Consider the following 27,369-nt stretch of genomic DNA (forward strand, 5'->3'; position numbering starts at 1 on the left):
AGATCTTAGATTACTTATGTTTGATCAGTAATAACATGGACAGGGTTACTTGCTTTACACTGCAGTAGAATTACTAGCAACATGTTCCTAGGTTCCGGGTGCAAGTTAAAAGAGCTGACGTCTGGAGGCCAAGAGATCATGGTGCAATCACATCTCAACCAAGGCTTCATTGTCTTGTTATTTGCAACCCAGGGTTTACACTAGCGTAACTTAATTTAAATATCCCTGCTTAAACCATATTAATCTCCCACTTCATATGGCAGCAAATGATAAATAACAGATACAACTATACCGTAATTCTTTTAAAATGAGTAGACCACACAACTACTGTAGCAAACGATGAGGAAGACCCAGTTCACAGTAAACCTTAAGCCTTTTCTATTCCATTTAATTGAAAGAGATTTGAAATCAGTCATATTTACTTATCTGCAGTAGTTCAAACTGTTTTCAATAAGGATTCCAATACATGATTTGATTGTACATCCCCCCCAATGGCGAGTCAACGCAAACGCACATAAAATTAATAAATAAATAAACACCAGGTCAATAGCAGGCGTAATTATTACTACATAAATGACCTATCTTTGTTTATTTTTAGTTGCAAATTAAACTGTAGACTGCATATTGAACTGCTGACAACCCTAAAAATTGGTATTGCATCAAGATGAGAGTTACATAGTCCACTTTCATCTTGCCGATTATTAATTGGCAGTGTTTTGAAAAAGGATGAACATTGTTTAAAACAAAGATAGCTGAATTACTTCCTGCTGTAGGCACTTCTTTCTTATACTTAAGTCCCAGCTGATAGAGCATGTTTATACAAATTAGGGTGCTAATTTGAATGTGTTTTTCAATCAAACTCACCGAGCCAAATTCCTGACAACCCTGCTGTGGCTCTGTTTAGATTCGGCTCAATCAATTTCAGGAGTGGTGCATATTCTGCAGTAGAGCAGGAGTCATTCAGCTGTGTTTAGACTAACAAGTTAGGTCGGTAGTCTTCAAAATGTTAACATATCTTCAGTTTACAAAGTGCTACAATACATATGCATCGGCATTTCAACCGCCTAGCTGTTAAACATAGGACTAATTTCATTAAAAATAGCACCTTGTATTTTTACTTTTTGAGGATGTTCACTCCTTTACCAGTTTGTCATTCTTTTTATTATTGGCAAAATATTACTTTGTAGCAGTCATTTGTTTTCTAGATGTTTGCCTTACTGTAAAGCTTCAAGGATTCTTAAGTAAGAGAACTGAATTCAATAACAATCTCTTGACATTCATTTTATCAGTATATCGTGATAAGAAAAGGTTTGGGGTTTTTAGTCATCAGCACTGCATACACTGCTCATACTGTTAAGTCCTTTTAAGAGCTGCTGTTTTTTCACAAGACAAAAACAGTCATTTTCATCAATCTTTTATTAAAACAAGACTTACTTCAAAAAGCGCACAGTTAAAATTCTGGCTGTGAGCCTACAACGAATTGAATATGGGATATTATTAGGGGTCTGATTAAAGAAATTTGGTACGCTTTAAATTTGAAGCAGAACAGCCTCCGAAGCTTCCGCGTTCGTGTTGTACAGTGACAGCAGATTTCAGTGCTAGATGTATGAACCTTTCCATCGTCTTCTCAGGAAAGAGAGGAACATTATTGTGTATGCATCATTATAATTACGTCTCATAAATAACGTTTGCAAGTCTGTAAGGAAATCCACAGCAGTCTGTTAAACTTAAGGATTTTAACCATTCTATTTATTAAAAAAAAAAATAATAATAAAAAAAAAAAACACACCACAACAAAACATGTTTAACAGTAATTAATAGCCCTTTAATGCACCAAATAAATAAGCAGGTACCATGGTTCCAGCTCAATTCCTAACCACAATCTGATTTTAAAAGAACAACTTCATAATTTACTGTTTAGATTACAAACATGATGCAAGATAATTTGGCCGTTTCCAGACAAGAAAAATGTAAACAGAATAAGAAAGCATTTAGAAGTGAATTGGTTGTATTTAATAAACATGATTAACTTGACAAATTAAAAAAAAAAAGTTTTATTAATTTGTGGAGTTTGTGCAATATATTCTCTGCAATATCAATTGCATATTGTGCCAAAACACTTAGTAGGCTTTTGTACTGGAATCTGTCTGGACGACTATAGATCTACCATAACTGTTCTTAAATTGATAACTTATCAATAACATCATATCAAAGTCCCATTGAACAAGTTAAAAATGGCACAGGCTAGTTAGAAAATACCTTGCAAAAAATATCACCAAAAATGTTTATTATGGTGTGCTTGGTACAAACCTTGTTAACGGTCAGGTTTACATAACAGATGTAAAAGGTTGTACTGAATGTGGAGCTTATAAAATCATTTTATACATATGGCTTATGGTAACTGAACATAATGATGTGCGAGGGTGCTGACCCTCTTCATCATTTCTAGAATGATGCCCAAGTAGGAGCATTCTGCATTCTTTCTCAGCCAAGCCGAGGGATAGATTCCACTGGCCAAGTTTAAAAAAAAAAAAAAAAAGTTACCTTGTATTACAGAAATATTACAATAAAAAAGTGTAAGTGGACATACACTTCAGTTCTTTACATTTCTTCAGTAGTTACAAGAACATTCTACATCAACTCTATTAATTTTGCTGGTGTTTTCCAGCGAGAAATGGTTTACAGTATTATGAGGAGTTTGCATCTGGGACTTTATGAAAGACAAGAGGAATGAGGTTCCGTTTATAATTTTAGATTAAAATGTGTTAGAAATGGTTGGGTCAGCTGGCAAAAATTTAGCATAAGAAGTCACAATTGGCTTCTTATTAAAACAAACAGTCTAGGTGTGCACTTAAAATAAAAAATTAAAAAAAGACAAAAAGACGCCTAATAATGAACAACCAGAACATAACTTTATTGTAGATATACTCAGCTACAATTATTACAAAAACAAAACAAAAAAAGATAATAAAGGTAATTGTGATCCATAAGGTGCAGACCGTAAACCTCTGCAGCATGATTACAGTATGAATGAGAAATATTTAATGTCCCTTAAAGACTGCTGCAGCATGTGATGGCCCATTATTCCCCATTTAATTAATTGTATTATTCATTCAGTTCTGCTTGAATTCAACCATCCTTTAAAAACTAAATATTTACAGTACAACAAACACTTGCAATACTCAAACTTGCTTACAAGTGTACATCTCACATTACCCTTTAGTTTGCTACAAGACAACTTGCTGCTGATACAAGTGCATTTCTTAGGTAATTTCTGGCATCAGAGGTGGATTTTTATTAACGTTGTATTTATTTAGTTATTTTTAAGGGTGGAATCAGTTTGTGAAATAGCTTTACACCCAAAACCAAATGACCCACCAATACCTCCTAACATCTTAAATAAGCAATTTACAAAATCACCAATATCAATTTTAGTAAACCTAGGCTTTACATAAAATGTCAGCAGATGACCAAGTAAAAACTTTAAAATTACTATAATGCAGAAGCAAAAAAAGGAACCGACTGTTTTCTAATGATAACTTGCTCAGGTTTTAATACCCAAATCAATTTTAAAATTGAGTGATAATAAAATTTGGAAATCTTTCAAATCAAAACTCGCAGAAGTTACTGTGAAAGTATAACTTACAGTAAAATATGCAACAATATTCAAGCCATACTTACAGGAGATACAAAAGTGTGGGTAATTCACATCTGTTCCAGCCTCCCCTCATCCCCCACCCCCTGTAGGTGTTGCTAAGGGTGCATCAGCTTGTAAGCTAATGCATTTTCTCCACCAATTAAATTAAGTCCCAGATGGTAGAGATCTATTTTGTACAGTGAATTAAAAAAAAAAAAAAAAATCCTGGAGGCACACTATTTAAATTATTACCTTTTCTAATTTCAGCAATTTTACAACAGCAAGGCCAAAACCACATTGTTTCCCTCCAAGCACATTAGCATACTTTTTTTTCTTGAACTGAGGTAAAGCATGGTGCCAAGTGCAATGCTTATTTGTGCTACATGTACAAAAATAGCAAACAAACAAAAACAATTAAGTGTCTGTTAGAAAATAAATCTGCAGCATATAAAAAGGAGGACAAAATTACGTTAAAGTACACTTTTTAAACCCAGTAAATTATGGTATAAAAATCTCTGCATGAGATATATATGCCAACTTTGCCATCGATTTCAGTCTGTGTGGCTCATTGAGATACATGGTGTTGAGAGTCCTTTTATCTCTGAAAACAATTCATGAATGTGGCACCGTCAAGTGATTTCACATTTTTCAAAGTTATTCTCACAAAAACAAAAAGGTAATTAAATGACTGTTTATCCCTAACGTTATATAATATTCTTAATTACAAAAACGGTAAAGTGTAGAAATGCATACAGTGTGAATCCTAGTCCGAGTTCACCTCAGGTGTTCCAAAGCACACTGCAATGAGGTCACATTAGGGAGTTTAAATAGCTGTAAATGCAACAATAAAAGCCACTCATTTTCAGATTTCATGTAACAATGTATGAGGTTCAGTTAATATATCTGCAAGAATGACAAACAGATTGCAATATTTAAAAGATGCTAAAACAGTCTGAATTATGGCTAACTAAAATTTGATAAAAAAAAAAAATAGTTTGTTATTTTGGCAGTATTGACCTAAAGATTTGACAACCTGAGGTTACATGTAATAATGGTCTGCATGGTTCATACAATGAGTTTACATGAAGAACTCAATATTCCCCACAACTTAACGTATCTACAGTAGACTCACAATATTATGCTGCGAGACAGGAAAATCACTACAGTATATGGTGAATAGGTTATAAAAGGACAATGTATAGGGCACATGGGTCTTTTTATCCAAACAATTTAGGGTAGTCACAGATTTGCCAGTTGCAGATGATACTTTCCTGATGCAACAATAGTTACACGTTATATAAACTGTTATTTATACAAAACAAAAGGCACCGTTTCTCTATAAAAACAAAATACAATTATTTGTGGGAATGACTACATAGTGCAAAGTGTTACCTTATAAGAGGCAAGTGCCCATCATATGAAAAAAAAATCACCATTTGGCCTTACAGCCATTTATATTTTTAAAAGAGTGCAGCTTTATTCAGGAATATGTCAAAATATTTATATTAGCCTGAACCAGTTCTTAAGGTAGCAGCACCCATTTCCATGTTACATCATCCGATTTTCTGCCCATGGAATGTGAAGCCTGATCTGATCTAGATGTTATTCATTTGTTTTATTTATCCTACTAGTTGCTAAGAAATATGATTTGATACTATACCTGTGGAGATGTAATGACAACTATGATCGACCTACAGTTCATAGAATTGTACTTACTGGAGATCATTAACTTGACTCTAGCAGCGGTTAATTACAGATGTGTTGTGACTTCACAAAGCAGTCCCTTAAAAAGGGACTGCTTTTTAATGATAAAGAATTTAGTTTTTAATTATCAAGAACTTATCAAGACAGTTTTTACCAAAGGATTCTGATAGGGGTTGCCTATAAGGACAGCAATCTGTTTTCTCCTGCAAAACATTAAGTGACCCATTTAAATTTGAGATATTCAAGGAAGAATTACAAACTCAAAAAGAAAAAGAAAGAAAAAGAAAGAAAGAAAGAAAGAAAGAAAGAAAACCAAGATGAACAAGCATCTACCTCAGGTTTTATGTGCAGAAAATATCATCTTTCTCAGCTTTCCCAAAACACTTCAAGCATAAATCAAAAGGGAACATTTAAATTGCAGCTAACCTCCGATTCACTGCTGGTAGTCTGGACAATTGATCCAACATATTTAAAAGGTAAATTAAAAAGAGGTATTATAGTTAGAGTGCAAAAAATTAAAACGTTCAAGCTTAATACAAAAAAAAAAAAACATAGCACCAAAAACAGAAAACAATGCATGCAAATAACTGAGGTATTCAAGTGAAGAGTGCCTAATTCTACCAAGTACAAAAAAAAAAAAAAAGAAAGAATTTAGGCTTTGCATTAAGTCATAAACATGATCACAAAATTAGCTTAGACCAAAACAAAGGCTGGTTTAAATATCTTATCACACACTTTAAATGACACTTATCTCACAAATGCAATCTTGTGACACTGCAACAACGGTAACTTTGGTAAATGAAGTAGGTATGCAATCTGTGAGAACTACAGTAAGAAACCTGTATCTTAAAAGTGTAAAGGTGCTCCATTTCATACAGAAGTAACCAATTCTTACAAAATCTGCAGCATATTTCCTAAGTGATATACCTGTAATATTATCAAAACTTAATTGAGTCAATGGAGACATTTAATGCTCACGTTTAGACACTTGATTGAAATTGTAACTGTTCTTGGTATCAAAAACATTTACTGAAACTTAAGTATCCATCTACTAGCATTTTATATATATATATATATATATATATATATGTTATTATAACCCTGCAAATAGGTTTATAATATTTCATAGCTACACAAACATGCATTCGAGTGTTGTAAAAAAAAATATATATATATATATATTTGTATTAACTATTACAGTGAATGGGAATGTAAAAATTTATTTGTAACAGAAAAATGTATGGGTAATTTTCTTTAAAGGCAGAACCTTTTTACTCAAATGCAAAAATTGTATACGGAGTCACTATAATCTGATCACGTTCATCTACTACACACCGCTGGTTTATTTATATATATTTTAAAAAAGCCCCTATCAAATAAGTGCAATAAATGATTAAGAATGTCACCTCAGGACAACAGATGAGAGGACAATACTGGCACCCTTTAGTTCTCATATCAGTTAATCCACAGCAGCGACTTCACTGCTTTAGCACTGGCAAGAGCTCAGAAACTGAGGAATTTAGATTTGTTTGTATTTATTTTCAAACTTGTAATTTTACTTTTTAAAATGATGTACAATCTAAATCAACCTACTGTTAAGCACAAGCTTCTTGGCTCACCAACACAAAAGCAGAGCTTTATATAATAAAAGAAATACAATTTAAAAAAAAAACTGACCTTTTTCTCTAAACACTTACTAATGTTTTAAAGCACTCTCGTGAGAAAAAAAAAAAGCAGAAGATTGTGTTTGCGCAAAGAAAAAACTATCATGAACATATTTCCTTTTTATACAAATGCTTTAAAAGTTGAGTGTTTTTTTTTTTTTGTTTCAGTTTTTTACAGCTTTTGCTCACAATTTGTTTTTAATTTAATGACATCTTGAGCCTGATGCTCAGCTGGTTTGGACCTGAGGTTGATTCGCTTTGAGACTTCGCAGGGCTCTCCGTGCTGCTGCCGATTTGGCAATCCTGTAGCTTCGGCCGACACCTTTGAACTTTCCCTTCCCTACGACTTCCACTGTGACCCGGACTTTCCCATCGTAGGTCCTTTCAGCAGGGCTAGGTAGTTAGCAAGACAAAACAAAATCATTCGGTCACATTGCAGTTTTTATTTTAGATTCTATGTGACGTTCCTTGGGGTTAAGCATTTACCTTTTCTGTTCTTTTTAGGAGCCGAATCTACTCAAAGTATAAAGTATGGACATGACCTAGTTATTACTAACCTAAAGACAACCTTTTCTTAGTTGATGTACTTGAACACAGTCCAGGTCTGGAGATGAAATTCAAAAGTGAAATAGTACAGAACCGGTGTTTAACTGTTAATCTCTTTAAAGTCCACTGCTTATATTTTCGGAATACAAGAGTAAAATGTAAAACTATTTTGTTTGCTTTTGTTTAAAGAACAGTGCAGCTATAGCTGCCAAAAATCCTGCCAAGTATTCAAACCCAGCAGCAAACCTACCACACTAAACCATTAACGATGAGGGGAAAGTGTAACAAAGTACTTCCCATCATAAATCTGCACTGCATATTCCACCTCGGAATTGTAACACAATGATTCAATAGTGCTACAACAGTTTGGTAAAGGCAGTTAAAACAAATAAATACTTTTTGATTAAAATAGTCTAAAAAGTACCAACCCATATTCAAAACTTACCTGAATTTGGCAGTCTCTGGCTCCATCTCTAACAACTCGCGTACTGGAGAACGAGGAACATTAGCAGAAAATTTCTCTGCAAAAAATGATAAATATGTTTTATTTATTATTATTATTTTTTTTTACTTAAAGTCATGTTTTGGCACATTAAAGGTGAATAATTTAAAATGTTCCCTTAAATGAGGTTATCAGCTCTTTCTCCATCTCCTGGGCCAACTCATGTTTTGTCGCTGTCCCCTGTCCCCTGTCCCCCGTCCCCCCCCCCCCCCCAGCCCCCACTTACAGAAAGCAAAGCAAAGTGTTAAAATAAATCTTGATTTATTTAAATGTTTTATTTAAATTAATTTTGCATTTCATATAGTGCTGAAAATATTTAAATAGATGGGTAGAAAGCTGTGAAAGAAATACACGAGTGAAACTAAAAGAGAAGAATGGGGAATAAGGAGATGCGTCCTTAGGTGCAAAATCATCAATTACCATACCTCTAAATTAATCCTTTTGATTTGCAATACAAATTTTATTTTAAAAGGAGAGTAAAAACTTTGCTAACTTGTATATTAACCATTTCCAGGTAGCAACCAAAATGTTTTTTTCAACAGTAACATTTATTTTACTTTATGGAAAATTTAATATAAATATTAAGCTGTTCTTACCAATTAGTGGCCTCATCATTGGATAGTACACTTGCCAAACAGTCTCCAAAGACATCCCACTATCCATGTAAAGTGCCCCAGCAAGGGACTCAAAGATGTCTCCCATTGCTTTAGGAACTTCAATATCTTCTTCTTTTGCATCATCTTCTTCAGACCGCCTTAGCTAATTTGAGGAAAAAGGAAAATGTGAAAAGTAAATTAGTGTCAAATGAGGATCAGAGAGACTTCGATTTTAGTACAGACCACCTTAAAATTGTAATCCATAGCTCAAATTGACAGGAACACACAAATAAATCTTTTCTGCAGAGAATCTGGCTTTCCAACGCCTTGTACCCTCTTGATCCATAATCAGGGGTTCACATAACTGGTACGCAGGTACTCATGCGGACCAATAAACAAATGTGGACTTAGTTATTGTTGTACAAGACACAAGCGTACCATCAGTATATTGTTAAACAGGAAAGCATTTATAAAAAAGACAGATAGTGCTCGTGGGTTGAAGGCGAGCTATACATTTATGGATTATTCCAGGAGAGTGGGTGTCTACAGGCTTTGTCAACAATGTCCACAACCTCCCCCCCCCCCCCCCCCACCACAAGTGCAACAGAAAAGAAATAAATATATATATCTTCATTTTTTGCCAGCACCGTCCTTTCATTCCATTATTTCTGCCATTTTCTGTAATGTGAAATGTAGAACTGCACCATAACTGTTTAATTCACAGTACTTGTTTGTGGACCAATGAAATAGCAACTTGCCAAGGACAGCCGTCTGCAAGCACCAATGGGGTATGTAATGTAAAAACAACCGCCTTAATGAAATTCTGCCTTATTTTTTTCAGTTTTTTTGTTTTATGTAGAAAATAATAAATACGAACCTCACCAACTGTCACAATGTGTTAATAGCTTAAAAAAAATAAAATAAAAATAAAAACCCACACACCAAAAACACTCCCCACCTGCACTGATCACATCAATAGCCCAGAGATTTTTCATCTCTGCTTAGTAAAAAATACATAAAGAACATTACAAATGGTTTACTGATAAGAGATTTGCAGTGTAAACAACTGTATACTTGCACTGAACAAACTTGTCCCAGATACCCAGTTATTACTAACCTCAGAATCCATCCCTTGCATTTCATTCTTTTCCAGCTGAAATTGCACAAAGTCATCAATCACATGGAACAGCTCAGGAGAGACCGCTTTAAAGTATTTGTGGTAGTCATACTTTACAGCCAGAGAAGCAAATATTGTGTTATTGACGAGGGCAGATCGCAAGTCAGTCAGCACTCCAGGAGAGTGCTGCCGTGGATCTTCATAAAGGTGCTTGGTTATGAGGTAGTCCAATATTGCATCTCCAAGGAACTCCAGCCGCTGGTAACAATCTTCATGGTACAAAATAAACACACAAAAAGTAAATTACTAACAGAATACATCTGTGCAATTACATGTTAGGAACAAAGAGGGTGCCTTCTGTGAATGAAAGTGTGCAGACTTAGCTTCCAAAATACAATCAATTTTAAACGTCCTCTGTGACTCAGACATGGCTTGTTCACATTGTACTACGATTCTAGGGGGAATTTCTGCGACAGAGGTTTTATGTATTGAGTTTTAGACCTGTCTAAAAATCGGGCTTTACAAGGTGTCTCTAATTTGTATTCTTACCACCAGATGTCAGTATAACCCTAAGAAATAATGGGGTTACTACAAAGTGCTTTCCCTCATCTAATGAATCCTGAATCCCAAGTGTGTAAGTGAATGCACTTACACATTTAAGAACACTGAATTTCAGAAACACTGTACTTGTTACCTGTAATGGTATTGTAGTGGTAAGAAGCATGGGTGAAAGCTTGCAAAAGGTAGGCCTTGTTTTGAAAGGTATAGTTGATTTTCTCTTCAAAGTTTTCAAATCCTGATATCAGATGGTTCAAGGTCTTTTCAGCATCTGGGTGATCAAACATACATCTTGGGGGGATCTTCAACCAGTCATACTCCACATCTTTAGCCTTTCCCTTGCTGAGCTCAGTTTGATTACAGGTGCTAGCAACCTCACTGTTCTTTACAACAGGAAGCACTTTTAGGCCAAGAGAGCAAAGAAACAACTGAGCTGCTCTCTCTCCACAACTGGTCAGATAGCATCCAAGAAGAGCTTCCACACAGTCTGCAATACTCTTGTCAGCTATACACTGTTCAGTGTGCAAGTCATAAGAGATAGACTGCTTGCCTTGGTCAGCCCCACAGTTTTCCTCAGATGGATTCCAAAACCCAACTACAAAGTCATCCTCTTCAGCAGCCTTGCTGGGGTCGAGGTAACACATGGCATCCCAAGAGCTGTAATCAAACTCATCCGCATCAGAGGAATACTGGACATTAGCAAGGGACTTTTTAGGGGCTTTCCATTCATAGCTGGGCTCTGCAGCTGGGAAGGTTGGAAGGGATATCTTCTTTCCAAAGGCTCCAGAACCAATCAGCATGTTATCAATGAATTTGATGTGCTCTTGGTAGTATTCCAAATCGTCTTCGACATTGACCTCGTCCTTCGGTTCCTTCCACATTAGGTCGTCGTCATCTTCGTCCTCATCCTCTTCATCATAGTCTTCCTCAGTTGTACCGTTGGCCAGCTGGTCATCTTCCATCTAAAAAAATTGGAAAACAGACAACTGCAGTGGAAACACCCTTTTCTAAAATCGAAACCACAGATTAGGGAAAGAAGCATCATTGTGGGTAGCAAACCTTAGAGGCCTACTTAAAGTCACACAATTTCACTGCAAGGGATACATGAACCTAAACTTAAAAGCACTTTCACTAGCACAGTCCTTTCAGCTCTTCCAGGCAAATAGAGAGGATCTTGTTCCAGTTCTTAACTGGATGCAGAATTCTTGTTTGGAAGGAAGTCCTGGAATGGACAAGTACCATTGCACAAACTTCTTTATATACATTAACATAAAATGAAGAGCAAGTCCCCTTGTGGTAGTGAGGAAACATTGCACAGACATACAGACGTGCTCAAATTTGTTGGTACCCTTACAGCTCATTGAAATAATGCTTCATTCCTCCTGAAAAGTGATGAAATTAAAAGCTATTTTATCATGTATACTTGCATGCCTTTGGTATGTCATGGAATAAAGCAAAGAAGCTGTGAAAAGAGATGAATTATTGCTTATTCTACAAAGATATTCTAAAATGGCCTGGACACATTTGTTGGTACCCCTTAGAAAAGATAATAAATAATTGGATTATAGTGATATTTCAAACTAATTCGTTTCTTTAATTAGTATCACACGTCTCCAATCTTGTAATCAGTCATTCAGCCTATTTAAATGGAGAAAAGTAGTCACTGTGCTGTTTGGTATCATTGTGTGCACCACACTGAACATGGACAAGAGAAAGCAAAGGAGAGAGTTGTCTGAGGAGATCAGAAAGAAAATAACAGACAAGCATGGTAAAGGTAAAGGCTACAAGATCATCTCCAAGCAGCTTGATGTTCCTGTGACAACAGTTGCAAATATTATTAAGCTTAAGGTCCATGGAACTGTAGCCAACCACCCTGGGCACGGCCGCAAGAGGAAAATCGACCCCAGAGTGAACAGAAGGATATTGCGAATGGTAGAAAAAGAACCAAGGATAACTGCCAAAGAGATACAAGCTGAACTCCAAGGTGAAGGTACGTCAGTTTCTGATCACACCATCCGTCGCTTTTTGAGCGAAAGTGGGCTCCATGGAAGAAGACCCAGGAGGACTCCACTTTTGAAAGAAACAAAAAAGCCAGACTGGCATTTGCTAAAATGCATATTGACAAGCCACAATCCTTCTGGGAGAATGTCCTTTGGACAGATGAGTCAAAACTGGAGATTTTTGGCAAGTCACATCAGCTCTATGTTCACAGACGAAAAAATGAAGCTTTCAAAGAAAAGAACACCATACCTACAGTGAAACATGGAGGAGGCTCGGTTATGTTTTGGGGCTGCTTTGCTGCGCCTGGCACAGGGTGCCTTGAATCTATGCAGGGCACAATGAAATCTCAAGACTATCAAGGCATTCTGGAGCGAAACGTACTGCCCAGTGTCAGAAAGCTCTGTCTCAGTCGCAGGTCATGGGTCCTCCAACAGGATAATGACCCAAAACACACAGCTAAAAGCACCCAAGAATGGATAAGAACAAAACATCGGACTATTCTGAAGTGGCCTTCTATGAGTCCTGATCTGAATCGAACATCTATGGAAAGAGCTGAAACTTGCAGTCTGGAGAAGGCACCCATCAAACCTGAGACAGCTGGAGCAGTTTGCTCAGGAAGAGTGGGCCAAACTACCTGTTAACAGGTGCAGAAGTCTCATTGAGAGCTACAGAAAACGTTTGATTGCAGTGATTGCCTCTAAAGGTTGTGCAGCAAAATATTAGGTTAGCGGTCCCATCATTTTTGTCCATGCCATTTTCATTTGTTTTATTATTTACAATATTATGTTGAATAAAAAATCAAAAGCAAAGTCTGATTTCTATTAAATATGGAATAAACAATGGTGGATGCCAATTACTTTTGTCAGTTTCAAGTTATTTCAGAGAAAATTGTGCATTCTTCGTTTTTTGTGGAGGGGTACTAACAAATTTGAGCATGTCTGTATATAGTACAGTCATTTTTTCAATTAAGTAATTTAGAGAATTTGGAACAAAAACCTGAACACCCTGCAGCTCTCATGGACCAGAGCTGACCACCCCTAATTTAATTGAAAAAAATAACTTGCTAAAAGATCAACAACTTACATTCTTCAGAAATGGATGATTAAGGGTTACCTATAAAACCTGCTGGATTGTGGCTCTCCAGGACCAGGGTTGGCCACCCCTTGTATAGTATTATACATGTTAGATTTTCTCTTAAATTATATTAAAAGCAGTAATGATGTTGATCAACCTGCTTGTAAACCTTAACACAAGATTGACAAAGTACATCAGCCTAAAAGTTCTCAGTTAAAATTCCAGTATTAAAAGGATCTCCAGTTGTTTTTTTGCACGGTATTTCAGTTTTTTTTTAAAAAAGCATTCACTTTTTGAAAGACTTACCATTTCATCTGCATCCAATTTATCATCACCACTTTTGTCCTGGTTAACCAGATATCCAGGAGGAAGCCAGTTCACAGGTGGATCAAAAATTGAAACCACCATACGGCTTGGGAGGCCTTTCTTCTTCCCAAGGCGATACAGGTTACAATTACTGACCTACAGTGTAAACAATAAAAAAAAATCAAAAGAAAAAAGTTAACAAACAACATGCAAACAGTACTTCCCTGATCAATCTACTGTAATTAAGATTAAGTGAACTGAAGCCCACATGCAGGATCTGCTTGGAGTTGCATTTAAAAAATAAAAAAAAAAGTTGTAATGTGCTCTTTAAAGTGAACAATAACCACAAGAAGTTACTTTGGTTGGACTAAAGGTCAAAATAGGAAAATGACTACTAAATCAAACTTTAAAGTACGCAGATTGACAAATGTTTTTACTTCTTAATGCACTATCCCAGAAAAGCTAAAAAGACATTTCAACTGGCAAATCTACAAAAACACTTATGACACTACAAAATACATTTCATCAGCTATTTTATATGCTGTCACACAAAAAGCCCACACTTACAGACATGTTACTTGTAAAAGGACAGGAGACAGGAAGATGGGAGTAAATGTATTTCCTACAATCAAAATGATCAAAAGGTATACTAGCCTTTAATACTGACAGCTTAAGAGACAGAGGACCATCCTGCTATTGAACAACAAATCTGATTTCTAAATTGTTTTTTTATCCTGTTATTTATTTAAAGTCTGAACATCCGCAATTAACTAAATTGGCATACTTTTGCCTGGGAAAGCTTCAATATGCTGACAGTCAAAGAAAATATTCAGGTACAAATGAAATCAGTGTGACAGTAATATTGTTATTTAGAAATCAATCATACGTGCACATTCTGCTGCTTTGAAATAGTTTTTTTTGTACAGCACATTTTTTACTGTAAAATTGACAAAATCAACAAAGTTCTATGATCTACAGGGTATAAGAAATACTGTACTGTTCAAACACCATTACTGTTATTATATTGGAAATGCTGTCCACGGGTGGGGGGGAATATGATATTCTCCAAACAATGCACATTTACTTTTTTTATTGGAATGGCTCGACTTGAAAAATTCTTAGAATGCAAAAAAAAGCAGTAGTTTGTGTTTCATGTATTTCATACAAAATATAAAATGAATTGCAACACCCACCTTTTTACTCCTCATGTACGACAGACGGCCTTCATGGGCATCAGGATATGTACAAAACAAGTAGGTGGTGATTGCATGCTTGAGAAAGGAGTCACCAAGCATCTCTAGCCTTTCCAGATTAAACCCATCACTGGCGTTGGAGAGGGTCAAGGCTTGTAGTATAAGACCAGGGTTTGGGCCAAGGGTTTTGGGGGAGTCACTGCAAACAGGGCTGGTAGCAAGTTCCAACATATCTGTATAAACTGCTAAAGGTGCTGAGGAACTGGCTGTCACTGCCACTGCCAGGCAATCTTCCGAGGTAGATTTTTTTACATGTCCATCAAGGTTTTTATTACTCGCAAGAGTACATTCAATGCTGGGCATGGGCTGGTTCTCAATGCTGTGTGTATTCGGCTTGGGAACTGAGGTAGTTGATTTTAAAGATACTTCACTCTTGTGGGAGGTTAGCGGATAATGCTGGCAATCATTATCTTCTTGAAGGTCATCAGCAGTGCCGTTTGTGAGGCTCTTAGCACAAACAAAAGTATTTTTATCTCTGCTCCGCTCAGAGAGGTTGGTCACATGAAGCTTGTCAGATGACTTTTCAAAAGAAGCTTTATTGTTCACAGGCGTTTGGTTACACCACTCTGGCGTGGAGTTTTCTACATTAGCACCTTGATGTGCAGCATTTTCAGGGACTATAGTTGTGCTGTGCTTACAGTATTTTTCATCTTCTGTGCAAGAGCTAGGACTTGAGATGAAAGACTTGCTGTCAATAGAATTTTTCCAACCAAAATCCAAGTTTGGGTACCTGGTTCAAATAAAGTAGTATCTGCGTAAGTCATTAACAAAATATAAAAAAAGGTACCTGTTACAGGTCTGAATATTTCTAACATTCTGTGAAACTGGTTCTAAATATAGGATAAATACATAGCTTTAAATAAATAAATAAATAAAAAGAACGGAGTGAATGTTGTCACTAAATACTTTAAAATTGGCTATAGAAAATATATTTACAAAAAAACTAACAGCAGACCTGAAGTCAGGAGGAAGAGTTCTGACCCCTACACCGGCATCAATGGCCGTCTGGGCCCTCAGTTCCTCTGCTGTTAGAAGGCAGTGCAGACGATAGAGGATACTGGGGAGGCAGACTGCTTTCCTCCATAAAGAAGCTGGGATCGGGTGGATTGCACAGAGTTCAGGAACCAAAATCTACAGATAGACAAAACAGAAATCTTTACCAGGATCAGTCATCAATATTTATTTTCTTCACTTCAAGGTCTAGGTAGGAGAGCTGGCTGTTAATGTATTTGTTTAAAAATAAATAAAATAAAAAAACCCCAACAAGCATTATTTAAAATTAATAAAACTGCCTGTGGAGACATCCTACCTGTTTATTCTGCAGACTCTCCCATTTAGCTTTCCTCTTTTCAGCACTGCTCAAGGGAAGTGCTTTACCTTTCTGATTTAGGTGTCGAGGAGTTAAGAGATTCAGTCTAAATAAAGAAAAAACATCCGTCAGCATTTATTGGGAATCCATTATTAACAGCATAAATTTTCAAGAACAATCTGTACTACACAAGATTAGGAGGTACATTTTTGTTCATACCTTGAGGATGTGTGGTCCACATCCAACAGCGGCTGGTTGAGGTTTGACAGATCAAGGTTATACTTTGTTTTATAGTACTCAGCAAAGGTTTCATATTCTGGAGATGGGAATTTACCAAGTGGTGTAAGATCTGTATAGACATCTGCTACATAGAAGCGATGAGGCTGGTCAAAGTTGCGATACCTGAAGAAAAAAAAAATTAAAATACAAACAAGTATTGTTAATAGGAATCCCAAAAACCAAACAGAACTGGCAGATACATAAAACAACTATTGCAATACCATTCATTAACAACTTGAAACACCAACCAACACCTTTATTAAGTGTTACATCATATATAGCACATTGACAGACACGAAAAAAATTTGGTAAAAAAAAAAAAAAACTTTGCCTGGGCATTTGGGGAAAGCAGTCTATTTCTATAGTCCTATTCTCTTTCATTTAATAAAGATCATACAGAAAGAAATATCTGGTTTGTTAATTCAACTTGTCAATACACAAGATTTCTATTTTTAGCCATGCAGTCCTGAAGGCCTTTTCCTTAACCACCCAGCTTCTTATCCCGAGATTTCCACATGGAGCGCAAGCAAGCCCAAATTTCTCATTCCCGTGAGAATAGCGTGCAGGAGGTTATATGTGCATCTGCAAAGTTAAGCACGTCTTTGACGTGCTACACTAAATAAATATGCAGAATATGATACTAGTCTGCAGTTTTGTTTTTCCGCTGGCAGATGGATGACAGATCGGCCCATCCATATACAAGCACAGCTGGGTGGCTACGACAGAGAATGAGATGAGGGTATTTATTTATTTGTTGATCTTACAAGGGGTTGTAAGGAAACCTTGTCAGGACTAGTACTGGTCCAAAACGACCGATTTATTGTGCTGATGAAGTACACTTCACAGATAATGCATATAACAGCGATACTCACCTGTACCCAAAACTGTGGAAGATAGTAAGAAAGTTTACCACATCAATGATATGGTGCATTGATGTGGTAAACTTACTTTCTAATCACCTTGTATATGACGTGATTGAAAATTTGCGACACAAATTTTCTGATGTACATGTACCAGATAATGACGTTGGCATTGATGAGTGTCTGCTTTGAAATCTATCACAAAAAATAATTTCTAAAAAGTGATATGACTGCACAATCACTTTTTGCTGCACTTATTATAATGCTGATATTGTAAAATAAAAAAAAAATAGTTATTTATACTTCTATAATGCTTCCATTGGAAAGAAATATGTTATTTTGTGATTTATATTGTTATAAAAGTTACAATTATAAGCAAATTGTTATTTTGTTATTTAAGTTCTATTGAAATATATTTCTGTTTTGCAAAAATAAAAAGGGCACCTGGGTGGTTAAGCAGTAGTTGTAAATCTCTCCCTTACCGTGGAATGATAACTGCATCCTGGTAGTCCTCCAATTTGAAACTGAAAAGATTTTCCTTTGTATACTGTGTGTTAGGAATGCCTACACGTGCTTCCGATTTTTCAATATCTTCCATGAACTTAAAGTCCAAGTCCAAAGTTTTGGAGTCCTCAACTAAACAAAAATGAATAAAAACATTCATTGTTGTATTATTAAAATACAATAATATATTATATATATATATATATATATATATATATATATATATATATATATATATATATATATATATATATACACACACACACACACACACATACATACATACATACATACATACACTACCGGTCAAAAGTTTTAGAACACCCCCATTTTTCCAGTTTTTATTGAAATTTAAGCAGTTCAAGTCCAGTGAATAACCTGAAATGGTACAAAGGAAAGCGGTAAACTGCCAGAGGTTAAAAAAAAAAAAGTTTAGGTTACCAAAAACTGAAAAATAATGTACATTTCAGAGTTATACAAAAAGGCCTTTTTCAGGGAACAAGTAATGGGTTAACAACTTACAGCTGTTCTGCAGCAATGGAAGTAAATTAAGCCTTGAAAGTTGATGCTAACAATTCCTACAGGTGTCCCAACTTTTGTTGATTACTTACAAACCCTCTGTCTGTATAAAAGCAGTGTTGGAACAGACTGTGTTACTACACCCTCTTAAGCATTATTTGGTCAGTATTGTACTGCAGGAAGTAGTATATTGCTCTCATAATGGCGAGAAAAAGGCAATTAACAAAGGAAGACAGACAGACCGACCATTATAACCCTTAAAAGTGTAGGTCTTTCCTTTAGAGAAATTGCAAAGAAAGCCAAGGTGACAGCGAGTACAGTTTCCTACACCATCAAAAGGCAATTGGAAACTGGAGGAAACTCTGACAGGAAGAGGTCTGGCAGACCCAAAGCCACAACAGAATCAGAAGACAAATTTCTGAGAGTCAACAGCTTGCGTGATAGGCGGCTCACAGGACAACAGCTTCAAGCACTGCTTAACACTGGTCGAAGTAAGCAAGTCTCAGTTTCAACTACTGAACTACTGGACTACTGAAGACTGGAAGAAGGTCTTATGGACCGATGAATCAAAATTGAAATCTTCGGTTCATCACGCAGGGTTTTTGTACGCCGTCGAGTAGGCGAAAGGATGGTTCCTCGGTGTGTGACACCAACTGTCAAACATGGAGGAGGAAGCGTGATGGTCTGGGGCTCTTTTGCTGGATCCAGAGTCAGTAACTTGCACAGAGTGAGTGGCACCCTGAACCAAAACTGCTACCACAGCATTTTGCAGCGCCATGCAATACCCTCTGGTATACGCCTAGTTGGTCAGGGGTTCATCCTACAGCAAGATAATGACCCAAAACATACCTCCAGGCTTTGTCAGAACTACCTTAGAAGAAAAGAACAAGACGGTAGGCTTCAAATCATGGAATGGCCAGCACAGTCTCCAGACTTAAACCCCATCGAGCTGGTTTGGGATGAACTGGACAGAAGGGTGAAAGCAAAGCAACCTACAAGTGCAACACATTTGTGGGAACTTCTGCAACAGTGTTGGGAAGAACTTTCCGAACAATATTTGATTTCCATTGTAGAAAGAATGCCACGAGTGTGTTCGGCTCTTATATCTGCAAAAGGTGGCTACTTTGATGAGTCAAAAATTTAGATTCAATTTTGTTAAACAAAACGATTCAATGATTTCTTTTTTATCTCCAATTGTTTATTTGTTCTATGCTTTAATATCAGAGTACATGAGACATTAAACTGCGTAAATTCCAATAAAAACTGGAAAAATTGAGGTGTTGTAAAACTTTTGACCGGTAGCGTATATATATCTCCACCCCCTCCCCGTTTTACCTATTTTTAACCATTTAATCTGTTTGTTCACCTGTAGTCGCAACTCATACTTTATCACCAGTAACATAACTTTTTACAAATAACTGAACTGAGCCAAATAAGAAAGGCTTAATGCCAAGTCAAGGGTTCATGTTCCACTGTGGGTAATCATTATCTTCACCAAGGTAATCAGCAGTAAGCAAATGCTAGGACATCTCCCTTTTTAGTGTAAGGGGCCACCCAATACAACCGACAAGGTTCCCTTCTCTTCACCATCTACGACACTAGAGCACTTACCAACATTAAGAGGTAGTACACAGTAGGTTGAATCTGCCTCTGTAGGTTTAAACTCTAGTGCAGGTTTCTCAAGACGAAGAATGTGAGAGAAAATGTACTGATGAAGTCTGGTGATCAGCTCTAGCTGCTGGGCACTCAAGGTGAAGCCAGATTTCTGCAGTTCAATGGATATGGTAACTTCTCCAGAACGAGTGTACACTGGAAAGTGAGGAATCTATAAGGAGAAAAATATATAATGAATTAATGTGATTATATCTATCTATCTATCTATCTATCTAGACACACACACACACACACACACACACACACACAGTGCTCCCTCACTATAACGCAGGTCTCAGGGGATACACAATATGAGCTTTGTAACCGAAGAGAGTTATAAACAGGGGTGGGTGGGGGGGGGGCACCGCGTGACAACACACACCTGACAAATACAAAATAAAATAACTCCCTCTCTATAATGCACATAAAAAGGTAACATTCCCACTTGGATAATTTTAAATTAGCAGTTTTTAAACTATACATAGCCTGCCTAAACGGCGTTCGGGAGTTTAGTTCGAAACAGACAAGCAAACAAAGTGCGAAAAGGAGAGCGGGTCGGGCAAGGGGAAGAGGGAATGGGCTTGCCCCAGGTTCGGCTGCCGGAGCGGGGCTGAAGCGTCTCGTCTCCTGGAGAAAGCCGCAGCTCCTCTCACAACAAAAAAGCAAATACATTAGGAAAAATAACCACGTAATAGGCCTAATATTTATTTAGTCATAAATCAAATGCTGAATAAGATGTCTGTGTTATAAAGTGCCAGAGCAACTTTCCTTCAATTCAGATACTGTATCAAAAGGGAGAGACAGAAACAGAAGTTAAACTGAGAAGTTGTTTATAGTTTGAACACTGGTACTGTATTTACTGTAGAAATATTGCATGAATCACTAGCATAGGGAATTGGGGGACATGCTGTAGGAGCGTTATATCCAAGGCACGTTATAACCGAGAGCCTTATAGCGAGGGAGCACTGTATATTAGTGGTAAACTTTACTTTAAATTTAATTATTTTAACAAGACACAGCTTGTTTACACAAGATTACAATTGTTTTTTAATAAATGTAATAGTCAAACATAGAATTATATTTTAGTGTATAAAAAAAACAGGATTGAAAACGTGACAGAAATGTGCCAAGTTATTAGATGAATTATACTGGCTTGAGGGTCCATTTCCTATCTATGTAGGGAGGTTGCTTTTTACTGGAAGCAAAATCTGAATTCACAATAACCTACAATCAGCCAGAGCATGTTGAAACATGAATTTAGTAATATTTACATTACACTTATATCATTAATGTGTTAAAACAAAATGTTGCATATGCCTATTTCTACTGTATACGTAGAAGGTGGTGCATTACCCGAGGTATTGGTTTTGCAGTCAGTATCCCAAAGCATCTGGTGGTATCTTCTGGAGGATACAGTTTCCTTCTCCTAAAGTTTAGCTCGTCTGGGAGAGGAGTGGTCAGTGCCATACCTATCACATAAAGGTAGCACAGTTTCTCAGGTACAGGGTAACTGTTCCGCAAGCATTCTGGAATCTAATTCAGAAGAGAACCAAAAAAAAGAGGTTAGAAGCTTCAGTTTTATTCAACAGAATTAGAAATTAAACATCTCTATGATTAAATATTTACATTTCACAAATGATGAGAAAACACGTCAGGAAAGTCAATTAAACAAACTTTCCAGCTAACGATAAAGATTTGACTTAAGTTTATCTCTATATTCAGTGCTCTTTTTTTCCCCCCCACCCATACATTATTGTTTTTATATTTTATCACTGGTGGAGCCAAACCACCTTTGATATTGATGAAGATTTTAAATCACATGCTGCTTATGTTTTTTTCTACAACCTAAACACTTAATTATCTACAGAAAAGAGACAATACTCACAGCTTTTGGATAGCACTGCCTGCGTTTTGTAGAGCCCGGTCTCCCTGGTACGCTGGTTTCTTCCTCATCATGCAAGTCCAACTCCTCCTCATACTTGACTGTCTCTTTCCCAACAGGCATCAAGTGATCATCAAGTTCACCTAATTGAGGACAAATAACTATTAAAACATATTTCTGACATTGCTATGACCTGAAACTAAAATACAACTTAAAATACACATAACTTCAGCATATGGCTATATGCATTTCTAAAATGTACACAAATTCAGCATATGGTTCTATGATTTTAGCCAGAAGCTTTTTAGTCAAGTTTTAAAAAGTAAAGAATATATAAAATTTAACAGATTACTTCCCGCTAGTAAAGGAAATGATATTGCACATGTTGAAATAAATGTCCAGCATGATGCCAGATTACTATTGTGCACCTATTTTGCACCTATGTTTCTCACCAATATAGAATTTCTAATTATGTTCCCTCACAGCTCAACTCCCCACAGTAGCTTAAGAGAAATAAAGATCAGTGGGCATTCTCCAATCCCCGACAATCATTTCTCTGTATCTTGAAGGTCAGCCGGGCCAGTGTTTGCTCCAGCTCACCAGGTACTTGGCTAGTAGGGGGCTCTGTAGTGCAGAGAGCTGTCCTGAGATTTTACCTCCGAAAGCAAAAGGACCAATCTGATGCTGCGGGTGGCTGGCCAAGGTGGACCACTTGGCACAGCCAGGACGCAACCCTGAGCTTCCCTGACAGACTCACGGTGTACTCCACAATCGTGCAACACCACATTTTATCATCAATACAAAATGTTTTTACCTATTTTGTGTAATTTTTCACAGCAAAGAAGGGCCACAGCTTTCTCAGCTAGCCTTGCACAACTCATAGTAGGTCCCTAAAAAGAACACAACAAAAATAGTACTTTAATCAAAATGATTTGCATGATCATTTTATTGTTAAGTAATTTTGTTATATTTACCAACAGTTGTTCAACTTAAAAAATATATATAATAGAAACAAGACACTAAGTTAAATAGACAGCCCTTTCAGCTAGTACCCTCATCAGTAAACTAAACACTTACAGTCACAGGAACTCGGAGAGGTGAATTGATAGGAAGGTAAAGAGTGGACCTGTAGCTACCATTCCTCAGTTCCATCGTTTTACACTTTGGCGCAAGATGGGTAAATGGATCACTTGGTAATCGTGCACAGTATCTGTAAAACAAGTATCAAATTAATGGTTCAAAGTACTTAAGGTTATTTATTTCACTAAAAATCATAGCTCATTTAAATACAATATATACACATTTTGTTATATATACAATTTTAAAAGTACCAAGTAGTACCTGTTAACATGCCCAATGGCTGTGTTAATGGTAACTCGTGGGCCTCCATCTTCAGATCGCAGTACATACGGTGGCAAAATGTTGTCGTCGTCCACAACAGGCTCAACTTCTAATTCACTGTAATCCGTTGCCTTTGAACACTTGTTCCTAAGGATCTGAGAAAGAACAACACTGTATATTATCTGTTTCCACTCATTGAAATGCCTAAGAATTATACCAGTACTTAACTCATTAAATGATTGTAAAATTACCTTTTCTATAGATTTGTATGTTTTCAGATCCTCTTCAAAAGTTTTGGTTCTTTCAGTGTCAGCCAGCATGATATAATTCGAAACAGGGGCTCTTGCTCGACCTTTAGACTGAACATAAGAACGATATTCTGTTGGCAAATCAAATCGAACTACCAAATTGCACTTTGGAATATCAACGCCCTCCTCCACAATACTAGTTGCAATAAGCAAATTGGTCTCATGAGCGCGAAACTTCCGAAGCACCTGCAAAAGAAATAAGACAAGGTGTGTATTATACCTCCAGTTATACTTAAAGGAAGCCAACATACACCAATCATTCCATTTTTAACCAAAACTATGCTCAACCAATATAACCAAGCAGGCAAACATTGTAGAGCAGTAGTGGGTGGTTCACATGAGAATTCTGGTGGACCTTTGGGTAGATCTGAACATAGGAAGCCCTAAATACAATGCACCGTAAAAGATGTACAGTTTTTAGGCTTTACTTACTGGATTAATAGCAAAAACAACAAGCACTTATATTGGACCTTATTGGTACATTATTGTATAATGTATAATATCACAAAAACTAATTTAACCCAACAACTTGTTTCCAAGAGTCATGCAAGATCTAACAGAACAGTGTTGATTAACTTTTTTTTAAATTTAGAAGTTAAAGATGGAACTACCGGACACACAAAAGTACCAGTGCAAACCTGTCTGGTACGAGGGCTCACCCAATCCAATCTACAACATAATTCACGGTTACCTCTTCTTGCTTTCTGAACTCCACCTCCATCTGTTTGTTTCGAGGTTGATTCTTCCCAATACTGTGCCCAGTTATGAAATTGCTGCTGATGTAAGCAAGTTCAGGGTCTAGCTTTCCAGCTTCCTTTATTAGCCTGAGGAGATAACAACATTTCTAAGTGAACCAATCCAAATGCTGAAGTGGTTATCAAGGATGTTTTCAGGATTGGAATGTTGGAAATGTAGTTGACATTAATTTTCTTCTCAATTTGACACTATGTTCAGCTACATTACCTGTTGGAATTCAACATAATAAATCAAACCAAGAAATCCTCACCTGTTTAAGACCACTGCAGTGTAGCGTCGCTCAACAAAAATAATCCCACACAATATGTTGGTGAAAGGGGAAGGAAAATTGGCTTCAGGTTTTTCTTTTTCTTCAATTTCTTCATCCTCATCCTCGTCCTCGGAATCGCTCCAAGAAACGTAATTATCCTGGTTTCTGTTGTTGTACCACTCCACACTCTCAAACTGCTGCCGTTCATACGGTTTGTACTCGTGCAGGATCTGAAGCAGCTTCATTACTTTAGGGGTAACAAATTTTAGGTCAAGTGAGGCAGGCGAGAAGTGCTCTTCGCACAATGCATGGATTTTTCTCAATATAGTGTCTGTAAACAATAACAACTTCCGGTTCAACTCCTCCTGCTCGTGCTTGATGTATTTCTGCAGTTCCCTCACCATTATTCCAGCTACTTTGTCTGCGCACCAAGGTCCCAGAACTGTCAACACTGCTTGGCAGTCACTCAACACCTGTACAAGAAAATAGTATTCATAATTTTTTCCCCCCCATCTGCATGTTTATCGAAAAATAAGTTTGCATATATACACATAACCCTTCATAAAGTCTAACAAAAATGGATTAAGCATAACCAGAATAAGATACACTGAATTGTTTACTGAATGCGTACCTGTTTGGAAATAAACGTTGGATCTCTATCTTCACGAAGTGCAGATATGTTGCAGTCATTCAGAAAATTAAGTGCTTCATCCAACTCGTTAAAGAGTCTTTCGCAAAGCCCGCTTTTATCCACATATGGTCCACAATCTAAAACAACTTCACGAGGCTGAGATGAGTACCTATGAAGAAGAAAACAAAAATAGTTTAAACTAATCGTTTAAAAATAGCAAGGAGGTACATTTTAACCATGCATTTGTGACATGAAGCCTACAATAATTATGTTATAATTTATATTATCAGAACATAACTACAGGATGTAGAGTGGAACATTTTGTTAAACATACTTATAGGGGATTTAACAACTCTCGTGGTAAAGGTAATGAGTACTATTGGGCAATATGTGTGGTGCTTTAACAGTGGTTCTTTCATAGCACAATATAGTTCTAAAGGGCATAGGCATAGCTTTGCAACCCCTTTTTGTTAAATCAGATTGTACACATGAAAAGGATGGTTAGACGTAAGGGTATACTAACCCACTATAACCCAACCTACCTATCTAAGACAACGAGGTCCGTAGCAGTTTCTGCATTGCTCTTCAAGATTCTCTCAAGGTTCAGAATCTTCTCCTCTAGCTCCGAGGGGTCGCATTTCCCATTTAAAATGGAGGCAGTAAGACCCAGTATTCGAGGACAGGATGAGCAGTCCTCACACATCTAAAACCACAGCAAAAAAAAGCATATTAATTCAAAATATAAAAAAGGACCAGGCTGAAAAAAGCTGGATGTAGACAAAGGGTTCACTAACTCAAGCAACATGGTGAGATATAAACTGTAAACCCAGTAACATTAACATTCAGAAAACCCAACAGCAATTGATACTGTACCTGTACCAGGTTAACATTCTGAAGAAAATCAGTATAAAACAGAAAAGCCAAAGCTCAATTTTAAACGTTTTTACCTTCATAATTTCCCGATAGGGATGGTCCGTTATTGCAAGATGACATTCATCAAACACAAGCAGATTGATTTTAGATAGGTGTAAATATCCTTTCTTCAATACATGCAAAAAGATGTGGCAAGTCATGACAAGAACCTGTAAAGAAACATATTTTAAAAAGTATTTTTAAAATAGTAGAAAACTGCATTTACAATGGTCCAGAAACTACAGCACATTCATTTAAAGAGTTACTTTCATTGTCTCTTACCATGATCAGAATGTTTCAATTGTTTGCAAACACTAAGACTTGAAATTATTAATCCCCACCCCCCACAAGAATCACTGATAAATTTATCAATTAAAAAATTAACAAAAAATACCTGTTTTTCTGTTATTTCATGGTTCCATTCTTCTTCTGTCCAAGTGTGTGTCATTTCAACATTGGTATATTCCCCAACCAGAAGATCTGAATGGGTTTCAACTGTTGCTGCCTGCTGAATAACATTTGATGCTCAAGAAAAGAAAAAAAAGGCATATTTTAAATTTCCTGGGGAAAACGCTAAATATAACTATTCCACCTTTCTTATCTCTAAGCAACTCTTTCAGCACTAAGTTACTTTACAGAAAGACTTCCCTAGGCCAACTAATTAAACATTTTCTGTAAACACATGATATTAGTGTACTGTATAAGATTACTTTGCTGGTCTGCTGTTTTGAGTGGAGTTGTCTTTAAGACCTGTATACAGGTCTGCAGTGTTGAAAAAGTTGCATTTTCTACAGAAAATACGTAGCAATACTTTAGGGAAATACAGCATATTAGAAACTATTTAGTGGCTGATGTGAACATCTCAGCAAGTGTTTTTTTTTAATTTACAGCTGTGTATACACAAAGGGATACTGCCCTGAATATAAACTCATAGAATTGAACTAAACAACTCACAATGCTTACCTGTATTTACCAAGAACACTGTTCTTTTCCCATTTTTGCCAAAGTCACCCCTGATTTGATGAGACAGCTCTTTTGTAAGAAGTACTGCAATAAATGTCTTCCCTGAGCCAGTATTTAAACAGACAATAGTATTGTGTTCTAGAGCTGCTTCAAGAAGTTCAACCTGCAACAACGAATATCACATTGCAACTCAAATATGTTCACTTCTGTTTGTTTCCTTACACATGTGCACAACCAATTGTGT

At 36.6% G+C, this 27,369-nt stretch overlaps 1 protein-coding gene across 2 annotated transcripts in view; it reads right to left on the reverse strand.

The window, feature by feature from the left end:
- Positions 1–2,890: 2,890 nt before the first annotated feature.
- LOC117422667 (endoribonuclease Dicer-like) overlaps positions 2,891–27,369 on the reverse strand; it is a 29,154-nt gene continuing 4,675 nt past the window's right edge. For both annotated transcript variants that reach the window (XM_034037909.3, XM_034037910.3), the window contains 25 exons: positions 27,126–27,288; positions 26,557–26,687; positions 26,198–26,332; positions 25,793–25,953; positions 25,251–25,419; positions 24,620–25,092; positions 24,305–24,437; positions 23,557–23,799; positions 23,306–23,460; positions 23,042–23,174; positions 22,779–22,854; positions 21,968–22,107; positions 21,436–21,615; positions 20,041–20,254; positions 17,889–18,042; positions 16,487–16,669; positions 16,268–16,373; positions 15,914–16,089; positions 14,899–15,688; positions 13,706–13,861; positions 10,461–11,286; positions 9,767–10,035; positions 8,650–8,812; positions 7,997–8,072; positions 2,891–7,398 (listed from right to left, as the gene is read on the reverse strand). In XM_034037909.3, the coding sequence (XP_033893800.3) occupies positions 7,233–7,398; positions 7,997–8,072; positions 8,650–8,812; positions 9,767–10,035; positions 10,461–11,286; positions 13,706–13,861; positions 14,899–15,688; positions 15,914–16,089; positions 16,268–16,373; positions 16,487–16,669; positions 17,889–18,042; positions 20,041–20,254; positions 21,436–21,615; positions 21,968–22,107; positions 22,779–22,854; positions 23,042–23,174; positions 23,306–23,460; positions 23,557–23,799; positions 24,305–24,437; positions 24,620–25,092; positions 25,251–25,419; positions 25,793–25,953; positions 26,198–26,332; positions 26,557–26,687; positions 27,126–27,288 (5,571 nt within the window). In that variant the 3' untranslated portion in view covers positions 2,891–7,232. The remainder of the gene's footprint in view (positions 7,399–7,996; positions 8,073–8,649; positions 8,813–9,766; positions 10,036–10,460; positions 11,287–13,705; positions 13,862–14,898; positions 15,689–15,913; positions 16,090–16,267; positions 16,374–16,486; positions 16,670–17,888; positions 18,043–20,040; positions 20,255–21,435; positions 21,616–21,967; positions 22,108–22,778; positions 22,855–23,041; positions 23,175–23,305; positions 23,461–23,556; positions 23,800–24,304; positions 24,438–24,619; positions 25,093–25,250; positions 25,420–25,792; positions 25,954–26,197; positions 26,333–26,556; positions 26,688–27,125; positions 27,289–27,369) is intronic.

The sequence above is a fragment of the Acipenser ruthenus genome, chromosome 15 (genome assembly GCF_902713425.1).
Source record: "Acipenser ruthenus chromosome 15, fAciRut3.2 maternal haplotype, whole genome shotgun sequence".
Taxonomy (NCBI): domain Eukaryota; kingdom Metazoa; phylum Chordata; class Actinopteri; order Acipenseriformes; family Acipenseridae; genus Acipenser; species Acipenser ruthenus.